The following is a 24,576-nucleotide window of genomic DNA, read 5'->3' as shown; positions in this document are numbered from 1 at the left end:
CCGGCCTCTGCCTCCAGTTCAGGGATTAAAGGTGTGCGCCACCACCGCCCGGTTTAGGTGCAGGAATTTTTATAGAGAAGTGTAATCCTGGATAAAGTTATACAAACATCCTGGTTAGTATGTTGAAGTTGACTTGATTCTGCTGCTCAAGTGCTTGGGGCTGCTTCTGGAGGCTCTGCTATTTCTTTATATGACATCTGGCTTCCCAGCTGTGACATTGCCAGGAAATAATGATGTGCTAGAACGATGCTATCGGACTGAAATGAAATTTTCCAAATCGCTAGATTCTGTTACACCGTGAATGCCTGTTTTTCTGTTTTTAACCCTGCCACCCCCAAATTAAAACATTCTGGAGTAATAGTACCTAGTATAAATATGTTTACATAAAGTAAAGAGAAAGTATAGCTGCAGATCTGGGATGTTTATGTGGGCGTTGAAGAAGCTGAAGACCTTAGACAACAGTCGAGTCTGCCTGATTTCAACATACTCATCGATGCTATGGACGGGCAGCAGTTTGTTTATGTGTAATGTTTTTGTGTGTTTTGTGTCATCTGTGGGAGTAGAACAGATTGCCCAGGCAGTGTGGAGGTTCAAGCAGATTCTATCTGGAATCCATCCATCGGAAATATGAACATAACTGGAATCATTTTCTTTGAGTTTGTGGAAAGTGGTTGAAATGGTTGAATATGACCGAGAGGCCCTCATAGAGCAGAATTCCCTTTAAATCCCCAGATAGGGCCAGACAGGGAGTCAGTGGATAATGGTGCTTGCTGCCAAGGCTGAGGACCTGAGGTCAATCCCTGGATCCTGCATGATGAAAGGAGAACACTGACTCCCTTAAGTTGTCCTTTGACCTCCACACATGCATTGTGACACACGTACACATATACATGCACACAGCCATAAATAAATGTAAAAAAATGCCAAAAATAGAAGTATACAATAGTGGTTTACAGCTGTAGTCCTAACACTGTGAAAGCTGAAGCAGAAGGTGGCTGAGGGTTCAAAGCTAGTCTGGGCCTTAGAGAGAGCCAAGACCAAACAAAACTTGAGAAAAGAAAGAAAGAAAGAAAAAGCACCTGTTAAAGAGATTAAATTATGTTCCATATGACATATAAGCTCTCTTAAGTTAGCGTTTCTATCGCTGGGATGAAACACCATGGCCAAAAAGTAAGTTGGGGAGGACAGGGTTTAATGGGCTCACACTCCCACATCACTGTTCACCATTGAAAGAAGTCACGACAGGAACTCAAACAGAACAGGAACCTGGAGGCCTGAGCTGTTAAAGAAGTCATGCAGGGGTGCTGTTTACGGGCTTGCTCCCCATGGCTTGCTCAGTCTGTTTTCTTATAGAATTCAGGACCAGCAGCCCAGGGATGTCCCCATCTACAATGGGCTGGGCCCGCCCACATCAATCACTAACTAAGAAAAAGTACTACAGGCTTGCCCATAGCCTGATCTTGAGGCATTTTCTCAGTAGAGGTTTCCTCCCCTCAGATGACTCCAGCTTGTGTCAAGTTGATAAAACTAGCTAGCACATAGGTTGTACAACTGTAATCTGAAACTCCAAAATCTAAAGCTTTTGAGAATCCATGTGATACCCCAAGATGAAACATGTCACCAAGAGCTGTGCCTCTGTGTTGTATATGTGTGTGTATCTGTGTGTGTATCTCTGTGTGTGCTGGTGGTGGCCAGAGGAGGATGTCAGTGTCCTGCTCTGTTTTTCTCTGTCCTTTGGGATAGGGTCTCTCACTGAATCCAGAGTTATGCCAATGGCCAGCATCTCCACTCCAAACCGGCACATGCCGGTTAGAACCAGGTCTTCCCATGGGTGCTGGGGATTGAACTTAGGTCTTTGTGTTTGTATAGAAGGTGCTCTTACCCAATTAGCCATCTCTCCAACCCCACTTTACTATAAACCTTCTGGGCAAAAAATTATTTAAAAATAAACCCATTTTCCTTTCTGACTTTGGTGGCTCAAAGCCTCCATCCAAGTACCTGGGAACCAGGAGGGAGGGGTATTGCTAAAGATTCAAGGGCAGCCTGTATCTTTAGGCTATGTGGTGAGTTCCAGGCCAGATGTAGTAAAATCTGCCTCAGAACTCCCCCACATAAGTAAATAAAGGGACCTTCAGGCTGTGGACATGGTGTATGTGACATTCAAGTTTGTATTATACATATGCAATATCCTCAACTCCAAAGCCTCTGAAACACTTGGTGGCACCAAAGCCCCCGGCACAAGGCCCTTCCACATGTGTATTCATTTCATCTGGACACGCTCAAATGGTGTCATAGTTCTCAGTCACCAGCAGCACGCCCCTTACACCCACTACACCTGTGCACCTCTTTATACCCCAACTTTGTGGTGCTGCCCCCACATCTGGAGTATCTATTCCCGCGGTGCACGGGTCGCTTAGTCATCACTGCCGAAGACATAATTTTTGGTCCAAAAGGACCTTTTTCTTCCCTGGAAGTACTTGGGTTTGGGCTTTCTCTTTACTTTTCCTTTTTTATGTCTCTGTCTCTGAGAGAAATAAAGCTTCATGTCACGAAAGGTGGTGTTGAGTTCACTTTATAGCAGAGAATAGCTTTGAATTCTTGATCCTCCTGCCTCTACCTTCTAAGTGCTAGGATTACAGGTGTACGCTAATACTCGTGGCCTTGGATTTTGCCTTCTTTATGGCCACATGTTTGCACAGGTCTTGGTTCTCTCTCTCTTCCATTCTCTCTGCACCCTAACCACCAGGTTCCCAGTGCCCACCGCTCCAGGAAGGCCTTGCTCATGCTCTTTCCTCGAAGTCACTGCTGTTTCTCTGACACACCCTCCTGGAAGGCTTATCCTTTCTCCATACACTTTTGGGCCCCAGAGGTTCCAGGAGAAAACCCCCAGCTGTTCACCTTGCTGACTCAGTCAGTGATGGTGGGGTGGGGGAGGGGATCATGAGCTTCAATCTCAGCAGGAGCTCTCTGTGGTCCTGTGACCTTCCTCCCTATTTCTCAAGGTACCCACTCCCTACTGCCCTCCCCTATGAAGGTGAGTGTGTCCAGCACTTGACTGCCTTTCTCTTCCCCTCTGCATGGTTTCCCAGGGCACCTCACTGCCCTGACAATAAAATCCAGACTTCTTTAGTTTGCCTGGCAGTACTCCCCAAGGACCAGGCCCTGCTTAGCACTGAGCCCCCCACCCCCACCCCGGGCCTCCTCTCCCTTTCTGCTGACTAGTTTGAACTACCAACGCTGGTGGCCTGAGCTTTCTCATGTAACAGGCACACCATCCCTTTAGGTGAGGCATTTTTCCCCCCTAGCTGCAGCTCATTGCTTCTCCTTTCCTCCTCCTAAGGCCTCTGTGTCTTCCTTCAACTCTTTGTAGACATGCCCGAGGTGAGCGTTCCTAACTGGAAAATTCAACCTCTTACATGTTCTAAAATTTTTAGCCTTTTGAGTACGGCTAGAGCTCTGCCCTAAGCATTCCGGACATGTTTCTCCGCTGGGGTGTACCCTGAAGATGGTGTCGGAACTTCCCCAGTGGAGGGGAGATGCGGTGCTTTTCTCTGCTTACCTTGCACTAACATGTCGCTGCAATAGTCGTGTGTCTCAATACTGCCTTTGCACCTCCTGTTTGAGACAGGGTTTTATTATGTTACTATGTGGTGCCGCCTGGCCTGGCACTTGCTGTCTGGCCCAGCACTGCTCCCACTTCCATCTGTCCTCCTGCCTTTGCCTCCCCAGGGCCGGATGCTAGTGTACACTCTCACCTGCCTGCTTGTTCTTGATAGAGTTCTAGCTTGGAGAATGTTTTAGTAACCCTTCTGCTGCTGTGATAAAACACCACAACCCAGAACAGTCTAAAAGGAAGAGTTTGGATTCCAGAGGGAGAGTTCCCATGGCAGGGGAGGTGTGGCAACAGGTTGGAGGAATAGGAAGCTGAGAGGTCAAATCCCTAACCCCCTGCAAAGGGAGAACACTGGAAGTGGAGCAAGGTCATAAAGTCTCCAAGCCTACCCCTAGGGGTGTATGTCCCCAGATAGTGCAGCTAGCTGGGAGCTGAGTTCTAAATACATTAACCCTGGGGGGATATTTCTCATTTAAATCACAAGTGGCTGGGTATTGCCATGCATTCCTTGATTCCCAGCACTCAGAAGGTGGGCTGGCTAATTTTAAGCCTACTTGGCACAAGCTGTAGTCATCAGAGAGGAGAAAACCTCAACTGAGAAAATGCCTCCCTAAAGCCAAGCTGCAATCAAGCCTGTACAGCATCTTCTTAATTCATGGCCTCTGTATCAGCTTCTGTCTCTTGCGCTGTTTGAGTTCCTGTCCTGACTCCCTTTAGTGATGAACTACAACGTGTGAGTTTAAGTCAAATAAATTTTTTCCTCCCCATGTTGCTTTGGTCATGGTGTTTCATCATAGTCATAGTAACCCCAACTAAAACAGGAGGTAGAGGCCGACAGTCTCTAAGTCCTAGGCCAGTCTGGTCAATGTCCTTAAGTTTCAGTACAGCCAGGGTCACATAGTGTGTGTGTGTGTATACATATATATGCATATATATATATTTCATATATATATATTTCCTCATGGGTTTTGTTTACAACCTTCTTGGAAGTCGGTTCTAACACAGCATAGGCCTTTAACCAGTGTTTGCATGAATTCATAAGTTGCCCACTATTTGATGATGATGATGTGATCATGTTAACTGCACAGCTAACATTTTAGAAATTCTACGGCGTGCCTGATGCTGTTCTCAGAAAAGTGTTCATTTCTGTTCTCACAGCAACCCTGAGATATGACTCTCCTTATTTTATCACTTCTGTGTCATGAATAATGATAGTCTGGGGAGGCAGGCTACAGCTTTGTTTTTGTTAATTATGTGTTTGTGTGTCTGTGCATGTGTGTGTAATGCTGCAGAGACCAGAAGAAAGTGTCAAATGTTCCGGAGCTGGAGTTACATAGGTGGCTGTGAGATGCCCAACATGTGTTTTGGCTAGTTGAGCCCTTTGGAACAGCAATATGAACTCTAAGCTGCTGAGCCCGGGACTCATTTTCATCCACTATGTGAATAGGCAGGAACTTTGTTGGATTTTGAGGAGGAAGCGAGATGAGAGGGGTAGGGTCCAGGCAGGGCCTCAGATGGCCTATAGTCCCTTGGCACAGAGCCACAGGGCCCATACTACTACAACAAGAGATGGTCGGTCTATTGATGGACGTTTGCACAGGGCACTGTGGATTGACTTAGAGATTTGTACTTTAATTTTAAGAAGTGGGTCACAGTTATTTGATAGGAGTACAATGTAAAAATCCATTAAATACAGCACTTCTTATTTTTTGTCTCATGTGTTCCATGCTCTCCTCAAATTCAGTATGTAGCTACAGATAACTTTGACATCCTCCTCTCTCCACTTCCCATGTTTGGTATCACAGGTGTGTACAATTATTTCTGGCTTATGTGGCACTGTGTATGGAACCCAGAGCATTTTGCAAGCTAGGCAAACCCTATACCGACTAAGCCACACCTATTACCCCTAGAGCACTGTTTTCTAAGTTTTGTAGTAAAAATTTTTCATTAGAAAATGGAAAATAATTTTAATACCTGTATCTGCAAGAGGGAGCCAATCAAAGTTATTAATATGTTCCTATACATTGCCATTTTCCGAGTGCCTACGTAATGGAATTATTTTGACCAGAATTTAGGTAACACCCATCTTTGTTTAAAACAAACAAAAAAGCATAGTAAAATGTAAAAGTCTATATACTGTTCCGAAACCATGAGCTTTGAAATGTGTTGTTGGGGTTAACCTTTCAGGAGAATCCTGAAGAAAGTCTCCATGGAGCCATCTGATCGCCTGGCCAGTCTCCAGGCCCTGTGGGACAGCCAGACCTTGGCTGAGCCAGGCCCCTGTGGTGAGCATGCATTTTAAACTAAAACACAAGGGGTTGGATGCCCGTCCCCCTGCCAGGAAGCTGAGTCTATTCCTGGTCTGCTACTGTAGAGTACAATTAGTTCAAGGTGTAATTAGCATGCACAGACTTTAGATTGGTGGACTGAAGTCCTATATTTAAGCCTGGCTGCAGCCTGCTGTGTATGCACTGAGGAGCTAGGGAGAATCCTTGCTGCTTCTCTAGATGGGAAAGATAACCCGATTGCCAACAGCTGCCAGCTGTAAACTTGTGATGTGACAATTGTTTTACTGCAAGCCTGTCAATATCAACATCTCTGCTTCATGCTTCAGGTGGGTTTTCGCAGATGTATGCCTGTGTGTGCGACTGGCTGGGGTTTTCCTACAGGGAAGAAGTGCAGTGGGTAAGTGAGCCTGTACATCTGCATGCGCACATAACCCAACATACAGTATATTAGCATCATCTTCCCATCCCCCTCCCTCTGTCCACTCATTTTGTTCATTTTGCTTCTCATCTCCCTCTTCAGATTACTCGAAAATCTACCTGTGTCCTTATGCAGTTCTCTGTGGTGGTCTGGCTTCTCTGTTTATGTATGTGGATTCATTTTCTAACTGGGTTTTGCTCTAAACAGGATGTGGATACAATTTATCTGACACAAGACACCAGGGAATTGAATTTGCAAGACTTCAGTCACCTTGAGCACAGGTAAGCCCCATCTTTGTCCCCTTTCTTGGTCTCTGCCCAGTTCTCAGGACTGTCACTCTTTGTTGTCACTTAGGGACAAAGGTAACCTTTTATACAGGGACTTTATACAGGGACTGAGCAAACTCTAAGGAGCCTTGCTCATCACCACAGATGGTTTGTGGAGCTGCTTCTGTGTACCCAAGACTAAAGTCCACATTTGGAAAATGCCCTGACATTTACTGTGGATGCAGTTTATAAAAGCTCATTTGAGGGGCTGGAGAGATGAGTCGTCAGTTAGAGTACCTGTGACTCCTAGAAAAGACCTGGATTCAGTTCCCAGCAGCCATTTTGGGCAGCCCATCGCTGCCTGTAACTCCAGCTCCAGTGGGGTCTGATGTCTCTGGCCTCAGAGGGAAACTACACATACATTCACATAATTAAAAATAAACCTTATAAGTCCATTGACCAACTATAGATAAAATACTGTTATACCAAATTACTACTTTCTAATAGTATTTCTGTGGTGAACATTTATACATCATTATAGTAAATGACTTTTTGTTACAACTTCTTTGTGCTTGGGGACTTATTCCCATAGATATAGATATAGAGATAGAGATAGAGGTAGAGGTAGAGGTAGAGGTAGAGGTATAGATATAGATATAGATATAGATATAGATATACATTACTGGTGAAAATCAGTTTGTCAATATCTACCTGGCGGTGTTGATAATAAAAGCATGTTGTAAGTAATTTGAAAGACCCCCCCCCACACACACACAGTTTTTCACACATAACCATGACAGGCACACCCACCAGCCAGCTGATTTAGGCGCTTCTCATAGAGGCTCTCTTCCTGAGTGATTGTAGATTGTGGCAAGTTTAAGCCATACCCTGGCTTAAACGAGGTGATAGTCAAGGGCCAACCCCAGAGATATCCTCTGACTACCACACACATTGAGCTGTGGCACGTGAGTGCTATGAAGTGACTGTCACCTGTTAAATTTAGAAACTGTCAACTCCTCCCCGATCTGAGTAACAATGGTCTTTTTCAAAATTTTTTTTAATGTTTTTGACATTCAATGAAAGGGAACTATTTTTGCTGACAGCTACCATTAACTCATACTTTATGCTAAGACAATTTTGTTTTTGGGAGACTGGAGAAGAATTTTATGTATGCTTCCCGATTTCTAACACTGAATATTGAAAGGGACTTATGCAGGTGCCTAACTATCCCAAGATGAGCAGCTTCTGTTTCTTCATCAAGAACATTCCAAACCAGAACTGACACTTAAGACCAGTCAGTGTGACGGTGTGGGTGAGTGGTGGCTGCAGAGCCTGGTGGGGAGTGTGGCAGTGGGGGTGAGTGTGGCAGTGGGGGTGAGTGTGGCAGTGGGGGTGAGTGTGGCAGTGGGGGTGAGTGTGGCAGTGGGGGTGAGTGGCTGCCAAGAATGGCTGCCTTGCCTTTTCAGCTGTTGCCTTCATAACTCATGTGCAAATGGCGACCCGGCAGAAAGGAGTTGTTTTTACCGTTATTATGAAATTCTTTGTGAATAGGCAAGGAAGTCTCCAGGGCCCCAGGAGTTAAGGGACCACAATTAGAAGGCATGTGGCCTGCGCAGGTGGAGATACTGGAGGACACTGTAAAGCCTAACACTTGAGGTATTTCTGGTCGCAGGCTGTTAGTTGACTATGCAGTTTGGTGCTGAGTTTGCTGCTCATCCACTGAATTAGTTGCTCCACTAGTCCTCAAAAGGAAACTAAGGGAGCCATACAATACAGATGCCTACAATATAGAGCAAAGTTGCTGATACCAAGACTCCCTACAACTGGATTTACCCATTTCAGGGATGGAGAATTTTCAGGTTTTTTTTTTTTTTTTTTTTTTTTTTTTTTTTTTTGTGCAAGCACTGAGTTAATGGTATAGATGAAGATCACCTATTTTTTTGTCCAGTTAGAGAATTAAACAGACTTTTTTTGGTCAGATATCATGGCACACACATTTAATCTCAGAGTTTGGAAGGATCTCGGATCTCGGTGAGTTCAAGGACAGTCTGGTCTACATAGAGAGTTGCAGGCTAGCCAGGGCTATATAGTGAGACTCTGTGTCAAAGAAATAGGATGAAATAAAAGGTCTCATCCATGCTGGGTAATAACCACTTTAGACTCTGTGAGCCAGACAGATGCTGTTTCAATTACAGCAGGCCCTGACTGGGATGGTTTTACTTAAATCTCTTGACTACATAAGGATGTGCAGGACTCACTCAATAGAAACCATTCTGCAGATTTTCATCTTGGAGCTTTTCTGGGCCAGGGTTATGTGGTTTAATTCATTCTCTCCCATTCATGTTCATATTCATTCACAGTTTCTGTCTCTCCCTCTTCCTCTACTGCCCATCCTCACTGGCTTCTCTTTTTCTTTTTCTTGCCTGTGGCATTTGTATTCAAGACCTGGCTTCCTGCCGTGGCCAAATAAGCATTCAGGTATGGGCTTCAGAGTGGTCCTGCTGGACTCCTCCTGTTAGTCCCTGGAGTGGGTTAGTAATTAGGAACTGCTGGGAAAAACGCCCGCTTAGTTATTAGTTTTAGGTTCCAGCATTTTACTGTAGTGTATTTAGTCTGCTTGGTATGCTCTTACAGTTAGTTCTTAGTTAATGCCGTGCCGAGAAGAGGCATAGCTTGAAAAAAACCCTCCTTACACATTTCTCATGGGGTGTTTGGAAGGGTTTTGAGCCGGCGTGTTAAAAATGTAATTACACTGTAATTTGACATGGCAGGGAGAGACAAGGACAGGCACAGTGCTGCCAAGGAAGGGGAGAATATATAACTCTGGACACATTGATTTCTCTGCCTCCCAGGAGATTTTTAAGAGGAGCTCATCTCATTAATCCTCTGAAGACTGGTTGGACATGCACCATTGATTTTAAACTTGGCCCATGAGAGCCCTTCGAGCTGAGTCATGCCCATGTGTTGTCATATTTCTTGGTCATGAAGGTGACATTCTTGAGCAGGGAACTAGCAGGAATGAGTTCTAGAGCAACGTGTGTGTGTGTGTGTGTGTGTGTGTGTGTGTGTGTGTGTGTGTGTGTGTGTGTTTCAAAGTTCGGAGGTCACAGGGACAGTCTTTTTTTTCTACCCTCAATCCAGTTCCTCATTCCTTCTCTCTTGTGGACCAGGGATGGGTCTGGATTTTGTCACCATCTCTAGAGTTCTCTGAATTTGTGGGTATGTGTGCATGCATGTGTGTTTTATTCTGAAGTTAATGTTTTAGGACTATAGCACATGTATGTGATTATAAATAAACTCACACTGGGTACATATATAATCCTTTGTTGTTACAAATGAATAATCAGAAGATGAGAAATTTTTAAAATTTATTATTTGGAGATATTTGTGTGTACATGCATGCCAAGGCATATGTGTGGAATCTGAACAATAATTTTGTAATGTTGGCTCTTTCATCTCAACATGGGTTTCAGAAGTTGAATTCAAGTTGTCAGGCTTTTATGGCAACCACCTTTACCTGCTGAGCTATTTTCGGCCCAATATTAGGAGTTTATGGGCTTCTTTCTTTCTTTCTTTCTTTCTTTCTTTCTTTCTTTCTTTCTTTCTTTCTCTTTGACAGGGTTTCTCTGTGTAACCCTGAGTGACCTGGAATTCTCTGTAGACAAGGCTGGCTTTGAGTTTACAGAGATCCACCTGCCTCTGCCTCCTGAGTGCTGGGATTAAAGGTGCGCACCACCATCGCCTGGCTGATCAGAAGATTGTTAAAGACTGCTTTTACACCTGAGGATATCTGAAAACTGTTTCTGTGGGATGCTGTCCAGTTAGTAAACTTAGAGTGGATAGGACATACCTCTGTAAACTAGGATGCCAGGAATGCCTGCCTCTGCCTGCCCACCCACATGACAGAGTCTTATGTACATTAGGCTAGGTGATGTGTAGCTAAGGATGACCTTAGAGTTCCAATCCTGTTCCTACCTCCCCAGTGCTGGGTTATAGGCATGATCCACTATTCCCACTTTGTGTGACACTAGAGCAGGACCCTAGACCTTGTACACTAGACAAACACTCTGACAAACTTAGCTACAGCCCTATTTTTTAACTATTTTTGTTATTTTCATATGTGTGTACATGTGTGTAAGCACATACCTGTGTATGTGGAGGCCCAAATTTGATTTGGGCATCTTCCTCAATCTTTCTTTGCTTTATTCTTTGAGGCAGGGTCTCTCAATCAAATTCAGAGCTCATCCTTAAGACAGCTCTTACTATCCAGCTTCTTCTGGGGAATTCTGTCTCCAACTTAAGAGGCTGAAATTACAGGTGGGTCTCCGGATCCACCCAGTATTTAGGTGTGAGCTAGGAATGTGACTCTGGTATTCTTTCGTGCACATAAGAACCTTAACCATTTCCCTAGGACCCCTTTAAGTTTTAAGGCTTTCCAAGTTTCATTCATAAAGTAGATATGATAGGAGATAGTTTAAATCATTTCCAGGAAAGCTAGCCAATGACAGTGTCAGGAAAGCGGTGCCATTGTGGCAGAGTTTCCCATTGCTTTTCCATGTGTAGCCGCTCTGTGTATATGCAGAGCTTACAGAGTAACAGGGCTAGCTGGTTTCTCATGCCACCTTTCCGAGCCTTTGTTTGGGCATGCAGTTGTGTGCCATCATGCCAGGCAAGCTGTTTATTTTCAAGTTTAAAACAATGACAACGAAAAACTTCTTCAAGAAGATAGTGGTGGCACTCTGATGTCAGGAATGCTGTCAAACGCCTATCCTCAAGCAATTCTCCTGCCTCAGCCTATTGACCAGGTTATCCATATATTGAGCATTTTAGTTTATTGTTCAAAGTAACAAGAGTAAATTTTTATTAATTGGGTAATCACTTCAGAATACATCGTAGAGAGCTAAGGATGTAGTTCTGTTATTATTATGCTCAAAGCCCAGGCTTCAGTCCCTAGCACCATATAAGATAGGGTAAATAATCCCAGTTGAGACAGGAGGGTTAGAAGTTAGGCCATTCTTGGCTTCATAGAAAGTTTGAGACCAGTTTGAATTATATAGGATCTCATCTCAAAAACAAAACAAAACAAAAAAGCAAAAGATGAAAAACAACAGAAGAGCCCCAAACAGAATACATCTTGGTGGTGTTGACTGGAAAATGAGAAAACAAATGATTGGCTAAATGTGCTCAAAGGGGTTTAGTTCCTTTGATTTGAAAGTATGCAGACACGCCATCCTGAATTCTCTGTAGAGGAGGCCGAAGGTTGAAAGTGTAGGAAGCTGATTAGTTGCTGGTGGATTGGAGGCAGTTGTTAAGATAGTGGGCTTGTGAGTCACACCATCGGATCACACACTAACTGTCTGGACTTGGTGGGAGAGCATAATCCAACTCCCTTCCCCATGTCTCTGGAGCCTTCATCTGTCTGTGTACTTTATACATAGCCAGGCATGGTGGCACACACCTCTAATCCCAGCACAGAGGGGGTGGAGGCAGAAGGATCACTGTAGCTTAAGAGCATCTGGGCTATACAAGTCCTGTCTGAAAACTCAAACGAAATTCCAAGCATGTGTCAAGTTATAAGTGCATGCAAACCCTTTTCTGAACAGAGCCCTAGTGATGCAGAAAGTATGTCAAGAATTAACCAAGGAGATGCTTCTGCATAACCAGAAGGGTACTAACTTCAGGGTGTGTGTGTGTCTCTGTGTGTGTGTCTGTGTGTGTGTGTGTGTGTGTGATACCTAGGGTATGTAAAAAATTGAACAACCAACCACCCAAATGGCCAGTCAATCAATGAGTGAATAAAAGAAAAACATTTTTCTCAAAAGAAACACAAATAGCCTTATATATTTAAAAAGGAGATCTGTCATCAGGGAATTGCATATTACAACCACACTGAAATTCTGTCTTGTTAATTTTCATATACCAATGGGCTGTGCTCTGTGTGTGTGTGTGTGTGTGTGTGTGTGTGTATGAGAGAGAGAGAGAGAGAGAGAGAGACAGACAGACAGACAGACAGACAGACAGACAGACAGAGACACACACACATACACACACACACAGAGAGAGAGAAAGAAAACCTGCAAAATCATCCAGTAGAGTTTGTCTGGGGTTTGTTTGCATGTGTATCTGTTAAGTTCTGACAAAGCCTTCCAGGATAAGCTCTAGGAAGTGAAGACAGTCACGAGCTGCCTTGTATAGTTTCTGTTTAAATGGGAATTCCCGCTATTTTCTCCTTGCTGACTCCTTGATGCCGCATTGTTGAATGCGGGACTGAGTTCCCCATCGCTGCTCCCATTTTTTCCCTAGTTGTCATGTTGACTTGAGATTCAGGATTCCATTCAGTTCTTAATTTTGACACAGTAGTTTCCTGAGATATTGTTTGGGCATCTGTCTACCCAGATTTGAGTCTCCCCATTCTCTGTATATTCTTACCACATGGAAAATTGTTAAATATGGAAGCTGTGGAGCCTTTTCAGGGTGAATTGCAGCAATGGAAGCCATAGGACTTTTATAGCGTGCATGTGCAGCTATGGAAGCCATGGGACCTTTTCAGGGTACACGTGCAGCTATGGAAGCCATGGGACCTTTTCAGGGTACACGTGCAGATATGGAAGCCATGGGACCTTTTCAGGGTGCACACACAGCAATAAACCATGGGGCCTTTTCAGGGTGGCATGTGCAGCTATGGAAGCCATGGGACCTTTTCAGGGTACACGTGCAGATATGGAAGCCATGGGACCTTTTCAGGGTGCACACACAGCAATAAACCATGGGGCCTTTTCAGGGTGGCATGTGCAGCTATGGAAGCCATGGGGGCTTTTCAGGGTGGCATGTGCAGCTATGGAAGCCATGGGACCTTTTCAGGGTACACGTGCAGCTATGGAGGCCATGGGGGCTTTTCAGGGTGGCATGGGCAGCGAAGGTCCATTCACTTTTGTTTCCATTTTGCATTCTAATGGAGGCCATTGCACAGTCGATCCATTCTGCTGTTGGGCAGACATTCTACTTAGCTTATTGTCTACTAATGCACAATGCTGTTAAGACCAGTCTTGTAGTTGTTCCCATAGAGAAAAAATGGGCAGATGTGTACCAGGATGCAAATAATTGTAAATTCAGCCATTATGTCTCCTACTTAGATCAAGAAAGAGGCCTCTTCCCGAGTGTGTTAAGTTGACGACCAAGATTAGCAACCACATATGCATAATTTGATGGAGAAAATCCTGTGAATCAACTTGGAAAGAATTCTCTATTTGCTCCTGCTTCTTGTTCTAACCTCAGAACAATCCTTGCCCCTGAGGTTTCTCCCATCCTTCCCCTCTCTTTGATGCTCCCACCCTCTGCTTCCTGGGGTCCATCCTCCCAGCCTTGCAGACATTAGCTTTTTGAAAAACCTCTCTACTGAAAAGCTGTTCGTGGCTGCTTTTCCTCCAGTCAGGTTTCTTGATGCACCTGTCAAACCCCAGTTCTTAGATAGCAAGTGTTGTGGCTCTGTGTTGCTGTGTGGTAAGCCTCCCCACTTAATAGCCCACAGCAAATACAGCCGTAACTCACAGTGATGCTTTCTTCATTCACTCTTCTGGTGGTTGCTGCGAGGCCTAGATGTGGCCCGTCCCTGTAGTCTTGGCCTCCTCATAAAGCACCCGAGCTCTGTGGGTGAGCTTTCAAGAGCCAGAGCCAGGCAGAAGCGGAACATGGTCTCTTCTAACTTAGCCTCCAATGCATGTGCCATCACTGGAGGACACCTGTGGTCTTTTAACATTTTGATGATGATAAATACAGGGATGATAAATAGGACCATTTAAGTTTTTGTGCAAATGTGAGTTTTCCCTTAGGGTGGGCGAAAACCCAGGAGTTAGATCAATAAATAGGTCACAGGACATGTACATAAAATCTCAAGACAGAGAGTCAAGCTATCTTCAGCACCAGGAATGCCATTTGTCTTTTCACGGGCTGCTTTTGACAGATCCAGTTCTGCTGTGTCTTGATCCACATTTGGTGCTGCCTGACATTTTGACATCAGGTGCACACCTGTGGGGATGGGGTCTTTGATTTTGGCTTGGAATTGCATTTCTCTTCTGGCTGGTCCCTTGAGCCTTCTTATGTGTTTGTTTGATGCTTGTAAATGTCTAAACTTTGGTGAAATGTCTGTTTGGATCTTATAGATCTTTTGCCCAGTTTTAAAATTCGGATATTTGAGTCTCTCTGTGTGTGGGGGTGTGTGTGTCTGTGGCATGGTATGCATGAAGACGTGTTGACAGATCAGTGGTGGTCTGTGTATGTTGGGGGGTGGTATGTGGGTGTGGTGTGGTATACATGTGGACAGATCAGTGGTGGTCTGTGTGTGTTGGGGGGTATGTGTGTGTGGTGTGGCATACATGTGGACAGATCAGTGGTGGTCTGTGTGTGTTGGGGGGTATGTGTGTGTGTGGTATGGTATACATGTGGACATGTGGACAGGTTAGTCGTAGATGTCTGGATGTCTTCCTCAGTTGCTTCACTGCATTTTTTGAGACAGGGTTTGTCTCAGTGAGCCTGAAGTTTGTTGTTTTGTCTGAACTCACTGGACAGTAGTCCCTGGAGACTTCCAGCATTGGGGTTACAGATGTGTGCTACCTTGTGTGGCTTTTCTGTGGCTGCTGAGGTTTGAATTGGTCCATGTGGCTTCTTTCTATATTAAATATAGTTGCTTTCTTCTCCCTGGTTGCTGGCTAGGCTGTACCAGGCTGTCACTGTTACAGGGCAGGGATTGAGTGCTATGTTCATTGTTACATTAAACCCTGTGATTCGTGTGTGGTGGCTGGCACTTACTGAATATATGAATGGATTGAATTATTGGGCACAGACAGTCGCCCATGCCTGCACACATCTGTCCCTAATTATTGGAAGTATTCTGTTCTTTTCTTCCTGCCTAGTTGGCCCCTTCCCATCTTAGGAACTCTGTGAACTGTGCCCATCTGCTCCAGGTGAAATTACTTGGTCCCTGTGTTCTAAGGGCACTTTTAACATTCCTAGTATTTGGCATGGCTCCCAGTTGTTTTTCTTATTCTCTGCATTGTGGGCAGGGCCAGGAGAACAAATCAGTCACCTCTTAAACTTCAGCACATAGTAATCCTACCCAGTATTTAGAAAGCACTGGAGTAGTGTTTGCTGTTTGCATTAAGATACATGGCTGTCTCCTTCTAATGGTTTTGTATTGTTCATTTTTGTTGAGCTCGGCCTATCAGTTGACATCAAATAACCTCTTCTAGTCAAGGCTGACCTTGAACTGCCTCCTCCCTCTACTTCCCAAATGCTGGGATTACAGGGATGAGTCACCATGCCTGGATTTTAAGCTTAACTTCAAAATAACCTTAACTTTAAGCAAGTTAATGAAGAGACGAATAAGCAGAAAACCTGGCAGATGGAGCCTGTGGATGAGCCTGTTCCTTTCTTTGCATTGTTTTTCTGAGCTGTGAGGATGCATCTCATCTTCTCACTCATATGTCTGATGAGCTCACACATGGTGCTTCAAAATCTGGCAAAGGTGCGGCGAACCCCCCTGGCCAGCAGGGAAGAACGACCACCCCCCTGGCCAGCAGGGAAGAACGACCACCGAGTCGAGGATTCTTCTCAAATCACGCTTTATTGGAGCCTCTTGGTTGTAGGGAGAGCAGGAAGCGAAGGGCCTAGAGCACTAAACGGCAGCCGCTTATATAGGGAGAGCGGACACGGGTCATGCCTGGATTGGCTACTCGCTCATCTTTCGATGCCCCCGGCCACGGGATTGGCCAAGATTACTGCGCACTACTGCGCATGCGAGAGGTTCCATCTACAGCCTTGCCATATATGGAGTTGTTTACTCGGTGGTGCAGGGGCTCGGCGCCATCTTGTAATGGCGGCCAGCAAATCGGCTCCCTGCACAAAGGCTGTAGTTTCGTGGTCATAAACTCTTTGGAACCAGATCCTGAATATAGCAGTGACATTTGCTTTATTTATTTATCTGTCTGTCTGTCTGTTTGTCTGTCTGTCTATCCATCCATCTATGTATCTATTGACTTTATTCTTTCTTTCTTTCTTTCTTTCTTTCTTTCTTTCTTTCTTTCTTTCTTTCTTTCTCTCTCCTCTCTCTTCTCTCTCTATGTATTTATTGATCGTCTATCTTTCTTCTATCTTCTCTATGTATCTATGTATCAATGTATTCATTGATTATCTATCTATCTATCTATCTATCTATCTTTCTATCATCTCTATCTATGTATCTATTATCTATCTATCTATCTATCTATCTATCTATCTATCTAACCATATCTACTGTAGTCAAATTGGGAAATCAGTCTAGGTGTTTGTTTATTGAAGACTGGGTCAGAAAACATGGATTATTTCCACAGTATAATTTTATTCAGCCACAAAGAATAATGAAATCATATCATATGCAGGAAAATGGATGGCGTTGCGTAGCCCACCATGTTAACTGAAATAAGTCAGATTCAGGAAGACAAGCATCATGTATTCTCCCTTCTCCCTAATGGGTTGAACCTGGGCTTAGCTGGTGGAGTTGGGGGAAAACAGCAGGGAAGCAGAAGTGGCTCTCCCAGGGAACAGGAAGCTGGTCATGAGGAGGCTGGAGTGGAGGTAAGAAGTAGTAGGGAGGCTAGGTGAATATGACTAAAATATATTATATGCATACACAAATATGTCACAGTGAACTCCACTGTTTTATATGATTAATATGTCTCCTCCAAATGGGAAAAATCATTTTAATAAAGAATAGAGTCTTGTTCTCTCTCTGGTCTAGCCTCACTTCCTATCTCTGCAAATCAATGCCTTTTGTCTGTGAAATGTAATAGTTATCTCCTGACTTGTTTGCAGGTCAACCGAGGCCCTTTCTGTGTAGCTCTCGCTCGGGTCAGCTGCATCTCTCAGCTTTTTCCACCTTCCACCCGTCTTTGCTGTTTCAGGCAACATTGCAGCGTCTGTGTCTTATCAAACTCAAAACTAAAATTGGAGCTTAAGTTTCAAGGATTTACAGCTTGAGGTTGTAAAAGTCAGATGATGAAGAGAGCTAAGTGCTAAGTGAAGAGGCAAGCACCATGCTAGGGTGGGGTCAACAGGAAGGTCTATAGAAGAGGAGCTGTGTGGTGAAGGCATCAAAGACATGCGAACTTTCAAAACACTGCTCAGCAGTGAAGGGTATTCTGCTTATGCATTACCATGTGTGGTAGGCAAGGAATATGTGGTAAGGGCCAATGACGGGGAAAATGGTGTATGTAGTGAGGAGCTGTGGGCTGCTTCCCGCTGCCCAGCTCTCGGCCGCCTGGCTAGCTTATGCCCCAAAATAATAACACACAAACTGTATTCATTTAAACACTGCCTGGCCCATTAGTTCCAGCCTCTTACTCACATCTTGACTAACCCATATCTAATAATCTGTGTATTACCACGAAGTGGTGTCTTACCGGGAAGGATTCAGCATGTCTGACCTGGTGGCTGGCTCCATGGCATCTGTCCTACTAAGGAGAGGCATGGCGATTGCCCTAGGCATCTGCCTCACTTCCCTTCTTCCCAGTATTCTGTTCTGTCTACTCCACTCACCTATGTTCTAACCTATCAGGCCAAGCAGTTTCTTTATTAATTAACCAATGAAATCATCAGATAGATAGAAGACACACCTACATCAGCTGTAGAGGCAGGGTTTCACATGAAGACTTTTTCCCCATAGCTTCTGAGTTTGTATGGAGCACCAGAGATAATTACACCTGCTTTATTTCAAGGATGCGATCACTGCTTGCAAGTGTAAGAATGACCAAATGGTTATAGGACTCTCGCTGAGCACCATGAATCCATTTGCTATCAGAGAGGATAAGGCATTATCTTTGCTTGGGGAATAACCTCTCAGAGACTGCATGAGATCCTTGATGCTTGTTAATCGATGAAGAATTCTAAGGAAACAAGCCCGTTAGTGTGGTGTTAGATGTGATTTCTTTCTGAATGCTAGCATCAGCTTTTCTCTCCTGGAAAGTAGGAATTGGAGGTACTGGGGATGATTTACTTTAATTTTGTGGGATTCTGCTTGTATTTTGCTATAAGACAATCTGTTGCAGAGAACTGAATTGTTTACTACTAAAATTGTTTGGAGGATCCAGAACTATAGCTCAGTAGGTTAAAGTGCTTGCTGCATAAACCTGGCGATCCCGACTCAGTTCTTAGAACCCATGGTAAATGCAGATGTGGTGGCATTCATCTGTAATCTGAGCACTTCACAGTGAGATGGGAGACAGATTCCCAGAGACAGGAGAATTGCCCAGAAGCTCTCAGGCCAACTGGTCTGAATAACACAACAGAGAGACAGAAGACTTCACCGCAACAAGGTAGAACTGAAGAGTCTACTCTTGAGAATAGGATTCCTCTGACCTACACACATCAATTTTGGCATATGTGTACACACACACACACACACACACACACACACACACACACATCAAATAAAAATATAATGTCTTAGTTTTCTTTGTTTTGCTCTTTGAGACAGAGCCTCACATGTCTTGAATTATCTATATATTAAGGCTGACTTTGAACTTCTGATATTCTGACTGCCTTCTTCCAGAAGTGGTGACAGGCATGTAGGCACCACCAGGCCTCCCTAAGGATGCAGCGTCACTGGAGCTATGCTGCAGGATCATGCTCATGTTCTTTATTAATTTTGCTTCTAGAGACCTGATCCCCATCATTGCTGCCCTGGAATATAATCAGTGGTTCACCAAACTGTCCTCCAAGGATCTTAAGCTGGTAAGTCACCAAAAATGACAGCCACCATCAACCGGCTCTGCTGAACTTCAAAAGCTCGCTCATTGTCAGAAAGATTTTATTTTGGTACCATGCTGGTGAGCTGAACACATTCTATTTCTTGAGGAGATCTCATTCCTAGGAATGATTAGCATAATGCTATGAAGTTTGTAATGTGAGAACTTCAGAGAGATTCACCCTCCTGTTCTCAGTTGCCTCGGGCAATTTTAGAACAGAAAGGCACATTTAGTATTGCCTTCTGTACACACTCATTTAGTTGGCAAAAGCTATTAAAGTCTCATTTGCACAGCTGCAAACAGCTGGCTTTATATTTCAGCCTTCTAGTTCATAACCACCAAGTTTCCCGTGAGAGAGAGCAGTTTCAGGAAATATCAACAGGTAGACTTAGTTTGATTGGATTATAATATTTAATATTAATTTTGTATATATTCTTTATTCCTTATCTTTTTTTTTTGGTTAGGTAGGTGATTTATGTATAGACACAATAAAACCAAAGTGAGATCTGTTGCTTTTCATATTAAATAGAACAGCCAAATATTTGGTCTGCTCTGGCAGTAGAAACTGTTTGAAAGTAGACCAAGTCAAAGCTGCTATATGGAAAGATACTTATCCATAAGTTACTTTTCTGATACTTCATTTAGGATGAGAAATAATTTAGATTTTATGTATAGAGGCAGGAATCTGGTGGTGGGCTTTGCAGAAATAGAGCCTGTGAACAGGTTACTCATGTGTCTGAATTGGCCTAGGATAGGTATGACTTAGGGCATCATGGGTTCGAAAATGGGCTGAACTTATTTGGGGGCCCTTAGGAGCCATGGCGGCATAGGTAAAGAGTATAGAGTCAGAAGCCTGAGTTTCTTACCATGACTCTTCCAACCAGACTGTGGGAGTGGAGATGAGTTATCTAGAACCTTCCTGGACCTCAACTTCCTGTGTACCTATGATTGTGTGATAGCTGCTGTCATGTTCATCCCTGTCTTGCATGGGTATTGTAGCTTCTTGCTAAAGTATCTGCCTGGTCATAATTTATTTCATAATTATAGAGTAAAATCACTGAACAAATGAATGAGAGAACCCAATCATGAAACTGATCTGCCCTCACTGAGATGAGCTCACAGAGATCACAGTGAGCAGATTTTGTTTTGCTTTATTTTGTTTTTTAATCAGACCCTGACTCTCTAGGAATTTCACAACTGATGACTCTTACGATAATCATCATTACAGACTAGTGAAGAGGTTGAGAAACAAACTGATGTGGAACTGGGTAGGTCAGGAACGAACCCATCTAGGTAGCCATTTGTTTACACGATTGTGATGGGGTTGGGACACCAGGAATAGAATAGGGAAGCCCTCCATGAACGAGCAGGTATCCATGATGGACACAGGAATGGGAGCCTCAGGTTTCCTGGGTTGGGACCATCTCTAGGACTGAGCTAGCAGAGGCTACATGTTGACAGAGGTTTCCGCCCTGCCCAATCCTGCAGCCGTTCAGTTCCAAAGAAACACATAGAGGCCTACATTAATTATAAACAGATTGGCCTATTAACTCAGGCTTCTTATTAACTCTTACATCTTAAATAGCCCATAATTCTTGTCTGTGTTAGCCACTTGACTGGAACCTTTTACCAGTGAGGCATTCTCACCTTGCTTCCTCTGTGTCTTGCTTCTTCTGTATCAGTTGCAGATTGACCATTTCTTCTTTCCAGAATTCTCCTGTTCTCATCATCACGCCTATACTTCCTGCCTGGCTACTGACCAATCTGCGCTTTATTAACCTAATACACTGACAAATCTTTACAGGGCATAAGACCATTGTTCCACAGCAGTTACAGGTGGGAAAGGGGAAAGGGTAGACCTTGGAGGAAAGAGAAGGGATCTTTGAACCAGAACAGATTCTTGCCAAGACACATTTTATCAGTTCATTTAAATGGTCATAAAAGCATAAGATATTCAAAATGGATCCTTGAGAAGGTTTGAAAAAGGCTTTACCTAGGCAGTTTTTGGAACTTTCCCAACTCTCCAGTAGAGAAAGGTATTCAGTCAGTTGGTATTGGTATTTCATCATTGTTCCTTCCTGATATCATTTTCTTGTAACTGATTGAGTGTTAAGAATATAAGCAATATATGATATTTCATCCCGGGAAAGCAAAGAATGGAAGGCCTTGAGTGCTTCCTAAGATAGCTTGGGATAGCGTGAATAGAGTGACAGGCTTTGAGGACTATTCTTACTGTCCCTTTATAAACCGAATACGTCTGCATTTACGTACATGGTACTGGACATCAAAGCCAGGGTTTGGCCATGCTTGGATGGAATCCACTGAATGGAATCCCCTGCCTTTACATGTGCTTATGTTTAAACATTTGACATTGTGAAATGAAATGCGACCTTTGTGACTATTACACTACAAAGAAAACAGATGAAATATGGTGGGAGGGAGGGTGGAAGAGCGGAAGGGCCGGAGGCCGAGAGTGCTGTGAGATGCTGTCTTCTGCACATGGTGCAGCTGCTGTCCTTAGGACCTCACTGCAGCTGTGGTCACCTGCACAAGACCCGCGTAAGGTCAAGCCCAGGTCAGTCCTGTGTCCCAGCAGGCAGCGCTAAGTGGACGCAGTGGGTACCAAAAAGAAAGCAAAAGAAAAGAAATAGCTTGCCATTACCCAAAGCTAAAGGAAAGACCTCGTTCTCCTGATACTATGTGATAACTTTCTAAGGATAGCTCATTTAAAGGGATAGCCAACAGTGGAAGCATGTTGAGGGGCTTGAAGTTCATGATGATAATAAGTTCCCTGAAGTTACACCAACTCTCACAATTTCTAAGGTGATTCTCTCCTAGCCCAATAAAAGCCCCCTTTCTCAAAGTGCCACCAGAGGGGAGTGATTGACATGCTCTGTGCGGATCTCATGAAGACTATGAGCAGCTATAATCCTGGTCTGAACCATATGTATCATATTATTTTTCATATAGTCCAGGCCTGCTTTTTTTCCTCCCTCATGCTAGGATTGTAGGTGTGCGCTACAGCGTCCATCTTTGAAAGGACATTTTTAAGACTTCCAAGTACACAGTGTGCAGTGACGATCATCTTTCTGTGTAGCATTGTTGATTCTATAAAATAGCTTTAGAGCCGGTGTCTGCTTGGCTTTCTGGGTTCGTAACTCCGGGAGCTGCATCAATGACATGGCTGTACCAGGCAGTGTATTTAATTCATTGTTCCTGTTCTAGGCTTCCGTGTATATTTTGTTTATTTACTTATTTTTACTAATTCTCTTGTTACTATTTAGGGGTTTCGGTTTGTATGTGTGATTGACTTTTGTCTTATTGTCAATTCACGGGGATGTATCAAAGCCCAGGAACATCTGATTTAGGTTTTCTGGACTGGACGGAATGAAGTAGTACGTAAGAGAGATGAAAGCTGCATAGTGGGACAGCGTTTACAGCATCCTTCTCCATCCTCTGGCTCTTAAGTTCTTTCCATGCCTTCTTCCACTATCTTTCAACTTTTTCTTTTATGAAGCTTCGTAGTATTTATTTATAAAGGCCACATCTCATTTCAAAGTGTCAAATGTTTAAAACAAGCTATAAATAAGCCTAAAGAGCTATGATATTCCTAGTTTGACAAATGAATTGTTCTGATCCTGTACTGTGACTGGGGTAGACAAGATAACTTTTATGATTATTATATTCTAGCTCGTGTCTAGGTATGTGTATGCATTTCTTTAAAATGTTACCATTGTACATTCTTGGATATAGAAAAGACTGCTTTCCATGTAGTTGGCACAAATAAAAGTTTTCACCGTTAACCAAGCTATGAATAACTTGTTAGAACTCTGCTCTACTGATCTCTTAAAGAAGAGTTGGCCGCACCTGCATACACTCCCTTAAATACATTCTCATTAAGTGTTTACACTCAGTATGGGCACTCAATCTTCAAAGCTCCCTTTAGGTAAATTCCTCTTCTAGATGCTCTGCTAGCTAGCCAGGACTCTGCATGATTGCTTGGACTGCTCCTAAAAATTAGAGTAATTCCTGCTAAAACATGATCCACTTTAAGCCATGACAACACCTAGCTCAATCGATCTCCTTGCACATTCCTCACAAAACAAGGAGCAGCACACATAGGGCCAAGACACGGGAGATCACTGCTGTCGGCCTGATGGGAATTGCTTGGCTTGGGTAGAGTTGATTTTTGCCTCTGCTGTCAGTTCACTTGAATGTATCAAAGCTCAGGAACGGTCTGAGACAAGCTTTCCGGACTGCACTGAACAAAGCAGCATGTAAGAGAGATGAGAGTTAGACAGTGAGACTCTGGGTATTTCCAGGATAGCCTTTTGTGAAGATTACACAACTGAAGCGCTCTGGGATATTTTATTTCAGACTGTATTTCAGTTATTGGATATGCCAGCTGAAGATGTGCTACTAGATAAGGTCAGAGAACTCAGATGCACTTAGGAGATGGATTTGTTTGTTTTATAAAGTACATTGCAGTATGTTATGGTACACAGGCAGGTCATCTCTTTTATTTATATCATAAACAATTTAAGTAAGCCCTTGGTTATAATGCAGGTTTTTGTTGTTGTTGTTTTGTTTTGTTCTTTTGAGACTGGGTTTCTTTGTGTAGCCTTGGCTGTCCTAGAACTAGCTCTTGTAGACCATGCTGGCCTTGAACGCACAGAGATTCCTCTGCTTCTGTCTCCCAACTGCTAGGATTAAAGGCGTGCACCACTACTACCTGATGGTTATAATGCAATTGTATAAAATCATTTATTAATACCTGAGCTACAGTAAGTTTTAGAGTAAGCCAGTATAATTAAAAATATGAACACTTAGATATTCAAATATGAAATCCTCATGCCCAACTCAACCATGTGTAGCATACCACGTGGCATAGTTCTTCAATATTCAATTCCCCTGTGTAATAATTATGTAACTACATGACTTAAAAACAAAAATGAAAAACTATTAATGACATGGAGAGCTGCCTCAGCAATTAAAAGCACATACTGTTTTTTTTTTTTCAGAGGATTTGAGTTCCACTTTTAACATCTATACCAGGTGATTCATAACCAGCTATAATGCCAGCTCTAAAGGGTCCTGTATCTCTGACCTCTGTGAGTAGCTGGACTCAAACACACATACCCAGACACAGATACTCACATAAATATACACACATAATTTAAATAATTTAAAAAATATTACTAGCATGCAGATATTT

The 24,576-nt window shown here is 43.5% G+C and overlaps 1 protein-coding gene across 1 annotated transcript in view; it reads left to right on the top strand.

Moving 5' to 3' along the window:
* The window catches only part of Carmil1 (capping protein regulator and myosin 1 linker 1), a 274,817-nt gene that overhangs the window by 127,309 nt on the left and 122,932 nt on the right, over nt 1-24,576 (top strand). The window contains 4 exon segments of the mRNA XM_038333283.1: nt 5,801-5,898; nt 6,228-6,298; nt 6,527-6,600; nt 19,272-19,347. Of these exon segments, the coding sequence (XP_038189211.1) occupies nt 5,801-5,898; nt 6,228-6,298; nt 6,527-6,600; nt 19,272-19,347 (319 nt within the window).

The sequence above is a fragment of the Arvicola amphibius genome, chromosome 6 (assembly GCF_903992535.2).
Source record: "Arvicola amphibius chromosome 6, mArvAmp1.2, whole genome shotgun sequence".
Lineage (NCBI taxonomy): Eukaryota > Metazoa > Chordata > Mammalia > Rodentia > Cricetidae > Arvicola > Arvicola amphibius.
The sequence above is the reverse complement of the archived record's forward strand: the minus strand, read 5'-3'. Positions and strand labels throughout refer to the sequence as shown.